The 17,792-nt window shown below is 43.4% G+C and overlaps 1 protein-coding gene across 14 annotated transcripts in view; it reads right to left on the bottom strand.

The window, feature by feature from the left end:
* The window catches only part of KIF21A (kinesin family member 21A), a 118,465-nt gene extending 101,024 nt beyond the window's left edge, over positions 1-17,441 (bottom strand). For 7 of the 14 annotated variants that reach the window (XM_077338203.1, XM_077338209.1, XM_077338215.1 and 4 more), the window contains exon 1: positions 17,149-17,441. In XM_077338203.1, coding sequence (XP_077194318.1) covers positions 17,149-17,192 — 44 coding nt within the window. In that variant the 5' untranslated portion in view covers positions 17,193-17,441. Of the gene's footprint in view, positions 1-16,437; positions 16,458-17,148 lie in introns of those variants that run through there. The other 7 variants (XM_077338216.1, XM_077338208.1, XM_077338211.1 and 4 more) reach the window with 3 other exon arrangements.
* Between the last annotated feature and the right edge of the window lie 351 nt (positions 17,442-17,792).

The raw sequence follows: 17,792 nt of genomic DNA, 5'->3' as shown, positions 1-17,792 counted from the left end.
CCCTCTTCTCCTCTGCATTTCTGTTTCCTCTGTTTGTGGCACTGTTTCCCACAGTAGGCATTTTATGGCTGCCTTCACCTTCCATGGCAGGCATTCTGTGGTTGCGCTCACCACGCAAGTCAGAATTCCAAAGTTGTCCACAACTTCGCTCTATAGTAAAGGTGGACATCTCTGAACATCTCATGATATGGACAAAGATGGGTGACTGCTGTTGATGTCATCATATTTTACTGCTGGAAACAAGACATTGAATAGAAGGTACCCACAGTATCAGATTCTGCACTAATTACAAAGGTGCTTTTCTTAATGTTCCACCTATGTGACATTTTTGGACAAAGATTATGATAAGGCACTCTCACAGTCTGGCCCATAGCTGTGGGACATGCTTGACAGACAATTTTGGGAAATGTTGGAAGGCAGCAGGGCCTACCCTACTTGTCTGGCCTGACCTTTTAGACTCAGTTGTTAATTCATACCAGAGGTGTTCAGAGAAGCATATATGGTTCTTCGTTCTCAAACCTTGCTGATATGCCCCCTACACTCAAAACAGGGTGGGCAGCAATCAGAGACATGGCTTTTTCAGTGGTGGCACCTCAAGTATGGAATGCACCCACCATACAGATTTGCCCAATATCTAATTTACTACCATTTAGGTGCTAAGTGAAGACTATTTTATTTGCTCTGGCTTTCTGTTGATCTTCAGTCTGGACCAGCCTTTGGTATAGAGCCGTTTGTTTACCCAAAACTTTTTTCTTGGCTAAGTACATTCTGGTTTCATCTATGTACCAACCATATCCCAAGGAGCTCTACAAGAGAAGCATGGTTTGTGGATGTAGGTGCACCAAACTCCCTACTGTTACTCCTAGTCTGCAAAAACAATAATTATTACATACCTGGTAAAAATTTCAATGAACGGGGTTTCATCACCCTTCTCCCCTAAAAAAAAGATCGAGCCTCTGAAATTCCACATGCATACAAGCCACTCACTACTTCAAAAGGCATTCTATAGAAGCCTCTGTTTGGTATACATTTCCAAGCAGCATTGTTACAAGGTTGTCTTTCTCCAACCAATCATTACAAAGCCATGATAACAGCCCCCCCTTCTTTTGGCGGGGGGGGGGTCTTTTTTCTTTTTTTGTCCTGGAGATATCCAGGACAAAGCACAACCATAGTGCATTTACCTCTCTTGGCACAAGAGGAAAGCTCAACTTGCTGACATATAAAGAACTGTGAAAAGCCTGTCTGTTCACTGTGACCAAACAATGGGTGAGAACAATGCATGACACTAACAGTTATAATGTTTACAATTCAGAACTGACTGAGAGGGCTGACCATTTATGCAATTTCCAGCTGAGGATTACTTAAGTGAGAATTGCCTGAATGCTGAGTTTTGCAGTTTAATGCCAAGCAATACTTTGCCTTTACTCCAAAACATTTTCATTTTGACCACAAACTAATAAAAATCAAAAGAGTTCATGATGGATGGGCTTCCTAATTAAGTCAGACATAAGTGCAAATACTGTGGATTAGACAGGTGGCTGCCCTCCCACACAAGGGTTAAAAGGGAAAAAAGGTCTTGCAAACACTTTGTTATATCAAAACAGGGCATCATTTAGGAGGCATACAAGTTGCCATGAATCCTCCCCTGTATTTCACACAACATACTGTTGTTTTTTCTCTGTCTTTCTCAATGTTCTTTATATAATTTGCTTTTCTTTCCATTTAAGACTTCTGTATTCCCAAGAGTAGTCCTTTGACCTGGGTTGCAAATCTTGCCCTTTTCTCGTTACACCCTGAAACAGCACCTCTGTCCAAAATGTAGCAAGTAGTTCAAGATTGTTTCTTCGTTTCTCCAACAATATTTTTCTTTTTATAAGCACCTTTCACTTTTCCCTAGAATATTAGTGCCTCCCAAAATAACAAATGAATTAGAAACACCAAAATCTATTTACACGTGGCATGTTAGTAAGACCAGTCATAGTCCCATAATATATAAGCAACTCCTTGACAAAAGATCCTTAAAAATCAGTAGCTTAATGGGAAGAGCTATACCATGAGAGAAAACTGTGTTGGAGTACATAATCAATTTCATGCATTTTATGAAACAGACGCATGCCAAAAAAGCTAGTTTTGAAATATTTGCTGTTCCAGGCTAAGTAGTTTTTATTTCATATCTTCTATTGGCCTATGATGTTTTAAAATGTCTACACAAACCTACATGGGCCCATGAAAGTAAAGTACTTTTTTCACCCTTTGTCTATTCTGCCCTTTGAGCAAGTGTCTACACAGCACAAAGACTTCAGTCCATTTTAAATACTGAAAGCCAAACAAATAATGAAATACTATGTTTTAGAGAACAGTTGGCTAATAACAGTCAATGAGAAGTCATGCTAGCCTGTGTATTTAGTAACCTACTTGCAAATGTAAGCAATGTGATACCACAGGCAAAATATTTTGAAGTATCTTGGGCCTTCCACATTACAGAACAAGGGCCCTCCCTTCACCAGAACCTTCTCCAACACAGGGGAGATGACTTAATTTTAATTATATGTCTTTCTTTCTCTTTCTGTTCCTCTTCCAAACTCTGGCTTTACACATTTCTGTAGATTTGGCATTAGTATTGGAGGGTGGAGGTAGTTCTGATCCAATAGAGTCCACACTCCGAAGCTGCCATTTCGTCCTGAGGAACTGATCTCTACAGGCTGAAATAAGCTGTAATTCCAGGAGAACCTTGAGATTGGGAGCCCTATGTCTTCTCATGTTCCTTTCCTTTTTTACAGCTCTGGTCATATCCCACCTGGTGAAGATTAATGCTGTAGTCTACCTTTGCCTCTACAGCATTAATCAGACTAGGCAGAAATTGCCAGTATCATCTGTGGGCATATTCAAGAAGCTGATTATTGCAACATCCTACTTGAAGAAAGGTGCAGAACTGAAGATACTGACTTGTGATTTGTCAATATCACTGGAGCAGCTATGCTACTACATCCTCCCTGAGGCGATTCATGCCTTGATCAAACTCTGTGTGCATGATATGGCAAAGCTTTCCTCTACCATTTTTAAGCACACTAAAAAATGCAAGCATTTGCAAATGCCACTCTTAACTGGCAAACCAATTATTATTTTAGACATGGATGGGAATCACTAAATGCCCCTGCCCATCTTGTCATTTCTCAGTTCCAATCCCACTTCCAGTGGATTCTTCTGCTGATCAGTTTATAGCCCTTCAGTCAATTTTGGGGTGTTTCCTCCAATTTCAGCCTCTGATGCATTCCAGCCGCAAAAAAGGCAAGCAAAGACCCCGGGGTAAGTTACTGTATGAATGTGTCACCAGACCATACAAAACTGTAGTTTAATTAAGCCAACTATGAGTAGTGTAATTGTCAAACTGTGAGCATCTCTGGTGAGTGAGTGTCCTTCAAACCTTAATCTGTACTCAAGATCTGAACGTGTTAAATCACAAATTGCATCAACTAAGGTTTCACATGATATATAGACACAGGCATTCTGGTTTGGTTCTATCTGGCTCCCTAGCACTGCCCTTCCAGGTAACAATGAGAAAGCACCAAACACCAAATAATTAGGACAAACGGGATTTGATTGAATAGCTGAGTCCCAGTTTCAAATATAAACTACAGTTAAAAAAATACATGTTTTTGTGTGACTTTTGAAGTGGTAAGCAAAACAGAGGGCTTAAAGGGCTCCCAGCCTTTTAAACCTAAGAACTGACAGGCTGCTGGCAACCTGAAATGGCTAGCAGCCTTTTTAGCAGACTGTTTCACTTTCCCCCACTTCTAAGCGGGAGGGAGCGAAATCGATTGCTGAAATGGTTTGCAGCCATTTTAGCCTTACAGCAAGGCAGGTAGTCCTCTCTGCTGTCAGGCTGAAATGGTTGGCAGCCACTTTGGCCGTCCATTTCACTTCCTTGTTCTTGAAAGGGGAGAGTGAGGGACTGAAGGTTGCATGCAGCTTGGCCCTCAAGTCCTTTGAAGGCAGGACATGGCACAGATGGGATGCACAAATGTTTTATCATACATGTTTTCTAGACTGGAAAGCGAGTTTCCCAACCAATGGTCTAGAGCAAATAAATACTGATGGAAGCAAATTGATTTTTAAAAGACTTCTCAGATGGTAATGTACAGATCTTCCTGAAGTTTTTGTTTGTTTGGTTGGTTGGTTGGTTGGTTGGTTTTTTAAGTCTGCTTATCCCTGTCTGTGTGAGGCAAATAATGGGGAATGTTACTCTGCTTCTGGAGCAGGTGCCATGGGCCGACCTCATGCTGTGAAACCCATGATGTTGCTTGAGGTAAGCTTGAAAAGCAGGGATTCTAGCAAGCCAGTTATCCACTAAGTTCTCAAATGTGGCAGAATTAGTGTGACAAGCAGCTAGCTAATCCTGGAGCTTCTGTTCAAGAGTTCTTTGTTGCAGCTTATAATGTTTACCTCACACAATGCCTGTGCTATCTCATTTGTGAAATGAAATAATACTTTGTCTTTCCTAATTTTACAGAAGTTAAATAATAAATAATCCTTTTCCTGCCCTCAGGAACATTCTTCATACAACTGGCTAGGATGTTCAGGTATACTGTCACAGAGCACTCACTCCTGTGTTAAAAGAGCATCCATATTTGTTCTGTCAGTTTGGGGAAAGGCCAGCTGCTGGTTCACTTGCATTGAGAGAAATGGTCCCACACCCTCTGACTCTTTTTTACAAACATGCTGAGAGAAGGAACAGATGGTTAGGCAAGTAGAGAAGATTCCTCTTTGGCTTGTTTCTCATTATGGTAGACCTTTGTGCCTCCTGTCCCTGGCTTTCTGAGTCTGGGATTTGACTTCCTATCATATGCTCACAGCCATCTGGATTATTCCTGCTACCGAGTAATTATAAGAAGATCCTGGCTCTGGAATGTTTGAAGACCAACATCCTACACTATGCTCCATTCTCTCTAACTATTGCTTTTGACTGCATTTTAAAATTTCTAATACATTTTTACTGCAAAAAAAACCTTTGTCATATTGCTGACCAATATAATTTTATCAGCAATATTACAGAACACAGCTATTTAAAAGCAGTACTTGAAACCAAGAACATTTCGAGAAGTCTAATGCACATTATTTTCTACCATACATCTCCCATCAGCATGCTTTTCCATGCTACTTTAGAAAACCATCACAACACTTCCTGAATGCTCATAGTTAGCAATTATACTGGCTACAGAGCTCTCAAGAGGTTATGCAGCAATTTCCCAGAAGTTTGGATGGCTGCAGACATCACTAGATGTCACTGGAGCTCACTTCTGCTGTTGTTCTACAGGCCTTTCTCCACACTGGAAAGGGTAAAAGATTGATTAGCTGGTTCCCACATCTTACTTCTGAGCCCACTTCTCTAAAGAAGCATGTCACCACTTTTGGGGTTCCTCAAAGCCTGAAAAATATTTCAGAGGTTCTTCCATGGTCAAAAGGTTGAAAAAGGCTGGGCTATAATGTTAAACTTTTAGTGAATCCAGTGGGATGAAATCAGTGGAGGAGAATAAATGCCATATGCTACAATAAAGCATATGCAATCCAACACAGGGTCTCCCTACAAAATTCAGGTATTTTAAAGGATTTATTCTCTTGCAAACACCGTACGTAGACCTTTTGCTAATGTCCACACTGGCAGTCTGGATTTGTTTAATGTCATTACCATAGAAACACCCCTGAAATGTAATGTCACATGTTGAGAGAATTCAATTTCATTCAATGGGCTTACATCAATGTCTGGAAGAAGATTAAATTCTAAGGATCAATCACAGATGAATTGTTGTTTTTAAGAAAACACTGAAGTTAGGAAGACCAAAAATGATGGTTGAATAGAAACACTGGAGGGGGAGGGATGAATAAGAGCATTTTACATGAAAATACTGTATCATTCAAATGATGTCTTGTATTGCCATAAAAGGTAAAGGTAAAGGTATCACCTGTGCAAGCACCGAGTCATGTCTGACCCTTGGGGTGACGCCCTCCAGCGTTTCCATGGCAGACTCAATACGGGGTGGTTTGCCAGTGCCTTCCCCAGTCATTACCGTTTACCCCCCAGCAGCAAGCTGAGTACTCATTTCACCGACCTCGGAAGGATGGAAGGCTGAGTCAACCTTGAGCCGGCTGCTGGGACTGAACTCCCAGCCTCATGGGCAGAGTTTTCAGACTGCATGTATGCTGCCTTACCACTCTGTGCCACAAGAGGCCCTTTGTATTACCATAGACAGAGATAAAATACCTCCAAGAGAAAACAAACTTATACTTAGGATCATCAAAATCTAAACACCTGCAGTTGTGAAGCAGGTTTTCTTACAAGCAAACTATAGAAATCACCAGGGATTCCCTATATATGTACTGGATTACACTGTTTGTTATCCAGACAAATTCCCTTTCAAATGGGTATGCATTCAAGTTGTAAAGAACAAGCAAGGTCTCATTCTTAACACACAATATACAAGTGTAACTGTCACAAAATATAAGTGACAGGGGGGTATATTGATTAGAATGCAAGATTAGCATCTGGGACATCTGGTTTCAAATTCCCATCCAGCCATTACGTTTAATGGGTACCAGCTTACAAGGTTGTTTTGAGAATAAAATGAGGAAAGGAGAGCCATGTGTATCCTCCTGAGCTCCTTCCATACAGCACAAGATAAAAAATATACAAAGCAGACAGAAATGTCCCATGTTATACACAGTTTGCTCATACCTGATATACACACCCATCCCACCATAATACCAATTAATATTCCATCACTGCCTAAGCATCCCTTAATGATTAATCTTGGTGCATTTAGTCACATACAAGTGGGAATCCTCATCTCATTTCCCCCTCCTCCATTCTTTTCCTTCCCTAAAAGCCCTTCTAGCCTCTCCCCATTCCTGGCTTCCTTTTCTCCTTCCCACCAAAAAGCAAACCTAACTTTATTTTGTCCTGTCTTCAGCTTTGCTCCCACGCATCCTGGAAGCATCTACAAGGCAAACTATGGAACAATTGTGTGGTGCCAGCCACTGGGCCAGGACTTGCAGGTGACACACACACATAATATTGTATCCCCCTCCTCACGTTATTTCTTCTTTCCCTCTTTCTGGCAACCCCTTTCCCTGCCCAATTCTCACGTTCTTGGCTAATCACCAATGTACCTTTTATCTGTCTCTCATCTTCAGCTGTATTTATTACATTTATACCCCATCCTTCTCCACAGTGAGGACCAAAACAGCTTACATTATTCTCCTCTCATCATTTTATCAGTACCTGTGAGGTAGATTACACTGACAGTATATGACTGGTCCAAAGTCACCCAGTCATTTTCTGCAGCAAGATGGGGATTCAAACCTAAATCTCCCAGACCCTACTCTGAAGTTCTAACAGCTATACCACAGTGACTTTCATAAGGTGACTACTGTTGAGCAGCAGCAAATATCCAGGCCTAGGTGAGTAATGCAAATTGGGAGGTATCTAGTCCCTCATTGGGACGTATTTAGTCCCTCGAGAGCCAGTTTGGTGTAGTGGTTAGAAGTGCGGACTTCTAATCGGGCATGCCAGGTTCGATTCTGCACTCCCCCGCATGCAGCTATCTGGGTGACTTTGGGCTCGCCAGGGCACTGATAAAACTGTTCTGACCGAGCAGTAATATCAGGGCTCTCTCAGTCTCACCCACCCCACAGGATGTCTGTTGTGGGGAGAGGAAAGGGAAGGTGACTGTAAATCACTTTGAGCCTCCTTCGGGTAGAGAAAAGCAGCATATAAGAACCAACTCTTCTTCAGTGGTTTCTGCCAGTCCTATAGGAACAGCAAATCCAAGTCATCGTTGCTCTCCTGCCCTTATAATGGCACTTTATTATTTTTATCTGAATTTGTTCTAAATAAACTGTGAACCACTTGGAGGATCTTTTCATTGTTGTTGTTAAAATATATTCTAAAAACTGCCAAATAAGTCTTCTGGGCCTAAAGATGGCTTCTCAAGAAAGAGTCTTACAAGTACCAAGACAGCAAGAATGATTATGCCACTCAAACATTTACCACTTCTGAGATGCAGTCGGGCAAACCCCCTTTGGCTAAATACTATAAGCCAAGATGGATAATGGCCAGATGTCTATGAATGACCATTATCCATCTTGTCTTACAGCATTTAGCCAGAGAGGATTGCCTTACTGGGTCTCACATTCCTTTACATTCTCTGGTGTTTTACCAGCAGCACAAAATGTATAAGATTGCAGTCCTATGACATTCTGCAACAGACCTGTTATAATAATAAAGTTCCAAATCTTATGGAGAAGCATGTTACCTGTGCAATTAATCATTGCACAGACACAATGGTAACAAAGTGAATGCATTTCATTTCAACTACTGCCAAGATCTTTCCTCCATTTCAGTCCTAAATATCAGCCTTCCTCAACACACCAAAGTGATGGACAGTCTAGACAGAAAGGCAGAAGGCATCTGAGTATAATCAGATTACCCATTCAAGTCACCTCCCCATTCCACAAGATGATCAGGGCATGAAGCGGAAGAACACTCATGTCTGATGGAAACTTCCTAAAGGCTGTGAGGAGTCCATCCAGGTCCACATGGCACCTGGAATCAGCCACTTTAATAGGTCCTATAACCCTGCAGAGGTTCCAAGGCTTTAAATCTAAACATCACCAGGAATTTGTCTGACCATGACTAAGGAATCACAGAGATCTCCCCCATAACCAATATGGCCCTAACCATATTGAGCTGGAACAGCACAAATAACTCCATCAGGTTTATGACCTTAAAAATACTTAGCAAGGTAATCTCAAACAGATTGCAAGGTGTTCTTAAGTGTGATTTGTAAAAAAAAACAACCTCCCACCCACACCCATAGCATGCAACATCAGCAAATAAGTGTTTAAGATAATTCAGACTGCTACACTAAAACCATGTCATAAGCTCTATTGTTAAAATGGCATGAGTCTACTCGAACGGGGAGGGCAATCTATAAATCTAAAGAAATAAAATAAAGGGAAAGCATGCCATCATTTCAGGCAACCACAACCTGCAGACAACAGAAAGGAAATGTTTTATTTTCTGACTAGTGCATGCCTCACCTTGGCCAGAAGATTAAAACCAGAGGATAAGATAACTTTAATGACAGGATAAGAACAAAGAATCGAAAGAGCTGGGAAGGGGTGATTTTTCACAGACTCTTTATGAGCAGGTAGCAGAAGGGGCTCTCAAATTAGCTGAAGCAATTTAAGTTTAAAAAAGACAAAGTTGATGAATGAAGCTCTACATTGTAGCAATAAGATACACACAGCAAGAAAAAAAAGTTGCAATCCTAACCACACTGACATCAGTTGGACATAATTTTTAATAGATCTGTTTAGGATCTGGATAAAAATTAATAGGATGATACAATTTACCCTGAAGGACATGTACTCTTTACCATTCTTCAAGGGGGGGGACGGTTTAACAGTCCCCCTACTTTCCCAGATCAGCTCTCAAATGAGCATCACTTAAGTCTGAACTAACTATTCTTTCTGCTATGCTGACTGTCTTATTTTCTCTCCTTAAAGTCAATGTTTGATCCCCAATTCACACTGGCTATCCTCCATGGCCTCAATTTTTCAAGCCATTTTCTATCACTGGTATCACTTGTTATACTTTGCTTACTTTCCCACATACCATTGGAGGCTACATTCTTAGGAGCAATTACTAGGGAGTAAGTTCCACAGAGCTCAGCAGGACTAACTTCTCAATTATCACATATGGGATCAGATAGAAAGAAAGCCCTTTTGACTCTATGCAAATCCTTGTTTCCCTCTTTGACACACTTATCTCTAAGTTGTTAAGTAATGTCCAAGGGCAGCTTGGAGATGTTCTGAATGGGTAGAAGGACAGACAAAGAGAGGTGCCCTGCATATGTTTCCCCCAAAAGCATTTTTTCTAAAAATATCCACCAGTCTGAAAGAATGGAAGGACACACGTGCGCACTGCTAATTATGTTGGCTGCAGAGAACACCGAACAAGTGTGAACCCACAGCTGATTAGACTGTCATTTCAGCCCTGAGATTTCAGTCAATGCCCTCTTCTGTTCTGACTGGGAGATATGCTTAAATTCCTCATCTATGTCTCTGTATCTGTGGGAACCCAGTAGTTGAAGATCTGCCACACTATCTATTGGAATGTCCACTTTACACAGACCCAAGTAGGAAATTTCTAAATAAAATTATTCCAGGGGCATTCTCTTCAGTTCATGATAAAGTAAGGTATTTGCTGTCTGATATGGACCCATTTGTGACACAAAGGGTTGCAACCTTTGCTCTGGCCGCAAGAAAGATTCTAGCTGGCCTTGTGGCAAATACTGAGGGCTAACGAGCAGAATGTATGTGTCAAGAGTAATGTTTTATTCTGTGTTTGTTTTTAACAATTTTATTGTTATTTGATCTTGCGATGGTCTATGGCCTAGTGCAGTAAAGTTTGACTTGATTAGATTGTCAAATCAAAGGAAAGTGAGCTGCCTGCCACTTGCTTCCCCTTAGTCTCAGCCCAAGGTGGAGGGCAGAACTTAAGGGAGAGCATACAACTTTAGGCATAGATCCTCTGAGTCCAGTTCCTCCCACAAAATCCTTTCAGCTGCAGTGCAGGCTTTCTTCTTACCATTTGAAATGATGGGGGGAAATTGATCAGCTTCTGCTAGAATGATTCCAAACTGGGCCTTCCTGCAGAGGCACTGGGCAAGATGAATCTCAGCCAAGTGGCAGCCTGAGTACCCAGAGGAACATCCTGAATGCCACCAAGGGCATGAGTGTTACCTGGCTTATCTGGCCCACCAGCCCTACTGTGCAAAGCAGAATCTGCCAACTGATCCTTTAAGGCTCAAGGAAACTGCAAGTCATGCTCAGTCCTGTCTACAGGTTTTGAGAGTTTATCTACCATTGCCAGTGCACATTCGATCCTGACTCTTTGGTACTGGTTCCTTTTTTTTCTTTCTTTTTTAAGGACAAAGGTTTCTAAAGATACTTGATGGGATACCAACTACCAAATTATTTCCTCATGCAGTGTTTTTGCACATTCATCCTTTTCTACAATATGGTTTGCTATCCATGCTTGGATGGATAGGTAAGTTTATAACCATATAGTCTCAACAACCACAGCTTTCAGTTTCCTGATAATTGGTAGCTTTTCTATTATAAGAAATAATGGACTCCGAGGGTATACTGAGATGTGTCTGATTTCCTGATACAATCGCAATAAGTCTATAGTATTTTTTAAAGATCAAGAAAAGAAAATGTTTTGATATGTAGGAATATGCAGTTCTGAAATTTGGTCCTTTAGCCACAACACTGCAGATCGATGTCTGCCCCTGAGATCTGCATTCCCCCACTTCCTTCCTCAGACAAAAGCACTGAAGCCACTAAAAAAAATAATTGACTGTATTCTCCACTAGACACTAGGATCTCCTACTATAATTTTTGATGGGAGGTCATTGAAAACTCTTGCGAGTCCCTCCTAGAGATCAGCCCTGACTGCTCCTTAGAAAGCCAGATCCTGAAGATGAAACTCAAATACTTTGGCCACCTCATGAGAAGGAAGGACTCCCTGAAGAAGAGCCTAATGCTGGGAGCGATTGAGGGCAAAAGTTGAAGGAGACGACAGAGAATGAGGTGGCTGGATGGAGTCACTGAAGCAGTCGGTGTGAGCTTAAATGGACTCCGGGGAATGGTAGAGGACAGGAAGGCCTAGAGCAGTGGTCCCCAACCTTTATTAGGCTGGGGACCGGCAGGGCATCGGGCCGCGCCCACGCGGGCCACGCCCACGCTTCTGGCCGCGCCCGCGCATCGAGCCGCGCCCGGCCGCACCCGCGAGCCGCGCACGCGGATCGGGCCGCGCCCAGAAGCCACGCCCGCGGATCGGGCCGCGCCCGCGAGCCGCGCCCGCGGATCGGGCCGCACCCGCGGGCGTGGCCTGCACGGGCGCAGCTTGGCCCTGATTTCCTCACCCCGCCCTCCCCGCAGTAAGAAGCTTCCCGGGCCGCAAGTTTGCGGCCTGAGAAGTTTTTTACTGCGGGGGGGGGGGCGGGGAGAGGGAGCTGCGGCCCAACGCCGGGCCGCAGCCCGCAGGTTGGGGACCACTGGCCTAGAGGATCATTGTCCATGGGGTCGGTATGGGCTAGACATGACTTCGCACCTAACAAAAACAACAACATTGAAAAATAACATAATTCAGATTGCACTGATAGATCTTCAATAATTTGGTCAAGTTCATTTTATTCTTTATATATTACATGATTTAATACAAAATTTCAGTAAATAATTTTTCCAAAACACAACGCATGACACTGAAGTACCATCATGGAAAATGTTCCAGCTTTCCCAGTGATTGCAACCCTCAAGCTATCATCTTGCACACTAATTATTCCAGAATATTGAGTATAATTATGGGGCAGTGAATGGTGTACCAGATATTCCTGTTGAGTGCAGCACTAAAGCCCTGAAAGGCTTTTAGAAAATAATCTAAGCAATGAATGTCAAACTTGCAGGGCAATAATTATTCACTATTGTCATTCTCCAACCTATGATAATAGCATAAAAGGATGAGCGAGCTGAAGAGGAGCCACAATATCAACTGAAAGGTTTTCTATTTCCTCTGTATGTCTTTGGACAGGTTACAGCTCCCAGGCACTCACGGTCTCAGTTAATCACAATAAAAAATTACTTTCATGTTATCACAGCACTTAGTAAACTTTGGAGGATAATACTGGTTTTTAATTTAAGCAATGTATACTCATGATCTGCGCAATATACTCATATTTTGACTTTTTTCTGCATATAATTTGAAGAAGTCATTACCTTTGACACTGGCCAGTTCAAAATGTATTACCTCTATTATCCATCTACTGCTATATCATGTGTCAAGCTTTATTTCATCTCATAGTCTCAATAAAGAGAACTGTAAAATCATGACTCCGTTCAAATCCACCCACAAGTGTTACAGCAGTCATTTCTCTGTATACCATGTATTCTCCAAAAGTTAAGGTATCACCTGATTCCCACCTCCTCTTCTCCCCTTTTATTTGAAAACAAGCAATACAGTACTTAGAAGCTGCATTTCAAGACATTTTAAAGATACAGCATTGAAGGAGGGAGCTTGTATATCCATTAGGGCTGCCAACTCTGGGTTGGGAAATACCTGGAGATTTTGAAAGTGAAAACTGGGGAAGGTGAGATATGGGGATAGGAGACCTCAGCAGGCATTCTGCCACCGGGGTTTCCAGCTGCACGTGCTGTCCTATACCACTAGGAAAAGGGAATGATAATTAGGTGGGGAGGGAGGGAAGGAAGGAAGGGGCCTGGTGGGGAGTACAAGATATACTCTCTGACCAGCCCCCCCAAAAAATGGAGCTAGCTATGAGGGTAAGGGTCTTCTCTACAGCAGCCAAGTGAAGTTCACCTCATTCCATTTTTACCTGCATTTTTTATCACACTTAACATGATACTATTTACCTACAGCCTTTGATGGTCATGCTCCTGTTAAATGGTTTGGCAGCAGGGGATGTGAATAGATAAGAAGAGAATTAGAGGCCATTCACTGATTCCTGGCCTTGTTTCCAGTATAGTTTTATTATTGTTAAAAAAATAAATAACAGAGTCTTGTGACATTTTAAAACCTAATTAAAACCTAATTAATTTATTGCCATATAAATATATCCTGAGTCAGATCTCACAATGCCAGGCACAAGTACTACAAGATTTAATTTGGCTGCAACAGACTAGTACAGATAGGTCAGAATGTATTAAGAATATTTTATTTTCTTCTAGGGTCTGAGGGTCTGTTTTTAGGAATGGAAAAATGATTTTAATAAATATTGCTACAAATATTTGTCTAATATAATCATCTATTCACTGGAAACATGGAATGTGCAAGTGTTTCATATGTTACAATGATGAAGATTTTTTTGTTACAATGATTTGTTTTTTGTACAAAAACCCACCAACCTATACTTTATATGTAATTCCTGCCCAGTTGCAGTTATGGTGCTTACCCGCAACCTTTCTCAACTTTTTTACTGTTGAAAAACCCCAGAAATATTCTTCAGGCTTCAAGAAACACCAGAAAAGGCACAATCATACAAAATAAGGTTGGCAAGTATAGCTGTGTACATGCGCACCTGGGGCCCCTCCTCTTCCCACCCCCTCCAGGTCATCATTGGCCATTGGGGACTGACATGACCATATATGGTCATATCATCCAATAAATATTTAACAAATTTTTAAAATATATTAAAAATTAATTACTCCCACTCGTTCAGGAAACCCTTCCAGGCCCATCAAGAAACCTCAGGATTTCAGGAAACCCTAACTGAGAGAGCCTGCCCTAAGATTATGAACATGAACAAGGGGCAGAATAAAATGACACACCACGTTGCTTTGAAAAATGTTAAACCCTCACAATATTCATTCAGTTTCCTGTCACCATTCATTGCACGCTGCCCTTTTTATACACTAAACTCCCTAATGAGGCAAGTATGATCAAGTCTCTAACTCACTGACAACACTCTATGCATTCATCACAGCAGGTGTCGTACAGCCTCATGAATGTGGCACAGTTCCACAGACCTACAATGAAATCTAAATCTGTTGTAGCATGATGTCCCAGCTGCAAAATACACTACATCATTGCAAAGAATTTATTTCATTCATTCCACAGGATCGTTATTTCATAGATACAGCAGGCTCTGTATGCCTTATAAATGCAGTGTTGCTACTTTTAGATCTTAAAATAAACAGAAACACTTTTGCACATACAAATACCACACCAGCATGAAGTCGCACTCCATAATGTCATTCCAGCATTTTGGAGAGAAGAGAAGTCAGGTGACAGGTGCCAGCAAAATATTTAGGGCAAATATTTGACATAGTACTATATATTTATCTATTTATTATATTTATATATAGCCCTCCCCTGAAGCTCAGAGCGGTTTACATAAAACTTAGCAGAACAGGGAATAGAACAGATAACCAGTAGTTGTAAACATTAACAATACAGTGATGACAGCAGAACAGTATGAAAGAACAACAGAACAGTAGAACAATGGTGAGAACAGTAATTTAACTACAGCATACTGAGGGCCTTGTGGGTTGAACAAATCAGCGGTGGTTTTCATGGAAGAAAGGCTTGGGGGCCAATGGAAGGTGATTTGTTCAGGTTGACCTCCACTAAATGCCTGGGGGAGGAGTTCCCTTGTGCAGGCCCTGAAGAATTGTTCAAGTTCTGTTACTGTGTTGCCAACCTCCTGTTGGAACCTAGACATGTCCCAGAATTACAACTGATCTCCAGAGTACAAAGATCAGTTTGCCTGGGGGGAAATGGTTACTTTGAAGGGTGGGCTTTATGGCATTATACCCTACTAAGCAGTTGGTGCAAACTTAAATGGACTCCAGGGAATGGTGGAGGACAGGAAGATGGAGGACAGGAAGGCCTGGAGGATCACTGTCCATGGGGTTGCGATGGGTCGGACACAACTTCGCACCTAACAACAACTCCCTACTGAGGTCATTCTCTCCAGGGTCCACTCCCAAATATCCAGGAATTTCCAAACCAATAGCTGGGATCCCTAATACTCTAAAGGTTTAAATCAAGCAGGTATATAATACATCTTGATTTCTCGTTGACAGATTTATATGTTCATGCAGAGGTCTGTTTGAAATGTTAATCTGGGTCTGATTCCAAATTCTGAAGGTACTAATTAAAGTGTGCAGCTTGTAAACAATCACACACAAAAAAACCCACAGGAAGTAAAGGTGTGGCACTATCTACCCGGAGACCAAAACGCTTTGCAGGATTTTGGCTTGCATTAATATAACTGCAGCCACACTAGGGCCTAACTATGAAACCCCTGAGGCAAGCTTAAGGAACTGTAGAATTAACTCTGGTTTTATGTATTTAACTGAAGAATTAGCACTCCGTTCATGGTTCCTTGTTTTCACTTGTTTCAAGACTTCCAGTGATTAAAAAACAACACAGAGGAATGTCTTTTCTAACCTTGGAGAAAGCAGAGAAAATAGTTGGCACAATCCTAGATGATATGCAAGTCCTGTTGCAAATGCTTCATTAATTTTTCAGTACAGTAGAATGATGTAGCAATTTTCCATCCTTGAGCCAAAAACCTTCCCACATACAACTCCCAGGTACTTCCCCAACAAACCAATCCAATTACAGCCTTTGTGTCTGAAGAAGTGTGTGCATGTCCACGAAAGCTTACACCTTGAATAAAATGTTGTTGGTCTTAGAGGTGCCACTAGACTCAAAACTTTGTTCAGTGACAGCCTCAATTAACCAAACCAAGACTGCAACAATAGCAGCCTCTACACAGCACAGCAGTCTCTAGAGTTCAACTTAGCACACAACATCCAAAAGAACACTTTTGAAAATATAAAACTGCATACCTCATTGTCTCAATCTATCTCCCGCACACACTTATTTTAGCACGCAATCGGCATGGTCTGGTGATTACCAGGGCCAGGGGCATCTAAGTTCAAATCCCCACTCTGCTGGCTGGGAGACTCTAGAAAAGAACCTGCCTCACAGGGGTGTTGTTGAAAGGGCCAGCAAGGTTGTAAGCTAGTTCGAACTCCAGTTGTGGAGAAAAAGCAGGGTATAAATATCTAAATAAACAAATCTTCCCTGTTGCCATCTATACAAGGAAAACAAGCCGAGAGCAGTGGTCCTCCCGATGCAGCCCAAACATCGTTAAACACGAGCGCTTTAATATGCAGCATCTGAAGGAAAGCAAATTCCTGCACCCAACAGCTGCAAAGAGAGCCCTGATCAGGGCAAAACAGCAGCTGAAGTCGAGACAGGGGAAGGCGGGTCCCTCCGTTATCCCGAGCCCCTTGTCGGACCGTCAGGTCCCTTTCCCTTACTCAAGCTCCCTATGGCGCCCGGGCAGGACGAGGCGCTCAGGTGGGCGGGGGCGCCCGTGGCCTCCCAGGGAAAGCTGGCGGTCAACGGTCTGGCGTGGGAGATTTGCAGGCCGTTAATTCTCCCCGCAGACTCCGACAGCGCCAGGCTACCTGCCAGGCCAGCTGCAGCGAGGGCTCCGCGGCGCGGCCTTTCGCATGTTCCCGAGCAGACCCTTCCCCGCCCTCCCGCCTCACCTGACAGCCACCCGGACGGAGCTCTCGTCTTGGCCCGCCGACATGGTCTAAAGGTTGCAGGCGCGCACCGCAGGCAGCCAATGCACCATGGAAGGGCGGGCTTTCCTCAAGGCCGAAGCGGGAGGCTGCGGCGGAACGAGGCGCGGACGGCGCGCAGGCGACCCCTGCGGAAGCCCCTTGCTGCAGGCCGGCGAAGGGGGAGCCGAAGAGGAGGGCTGCTGCTGCTGCCTGCCGCCGCTTCGCCTCACCTCCACCTTCGCCTCTCTCCAGCCATTTTAGTTGACTGACTGAATGAAACAGCAGCGACGAGCTTCACACCCCGCCCACTCGGGGCTCTGGCACGCCCGGCCTCTGGAGGCGGAGCGGCCTCGGGCTTCGCACCAGGCTTCGCGCTGGCTGGCTGGCTGGCTGGCCGGCCGGGCGCGGGACCCAGAGCCCCTTCCGAGCCCTGCCTTCCCTCGCCACCCCACCGCCGGCCAGGGCCCCAGCAGGCGGCCGGCTTCAGGTCCCGGCCAACCGCAGTGCGCAACCGAGGCCTTTCTTCGCCGCCGCTGCCGCCTGGCGCTCGCTTGCCTCCGCTCCCCCGCCGAGAGCGGAGCTGGCCGGGGCCGCGTCTATCCCTGCTAGCCGCAGCTCGCCGCTGC

Source organism: Paroedura picta, chromosome 5, assembly GCF_049243985.1.
Source record: "Paroedura picta isolate Pp20150507F chromosome 5, Ppicta_v3.0, whole genome shotgun sequence".
NCBI lineage: Eukaryota > Metazoa > Chordata > Lepidosauria > Squamata > Gekkonidae > Paroedura > Paroedura picta.
This window is presented reverse-complemented; position numbering and strand designations above follow the sequence as displayed.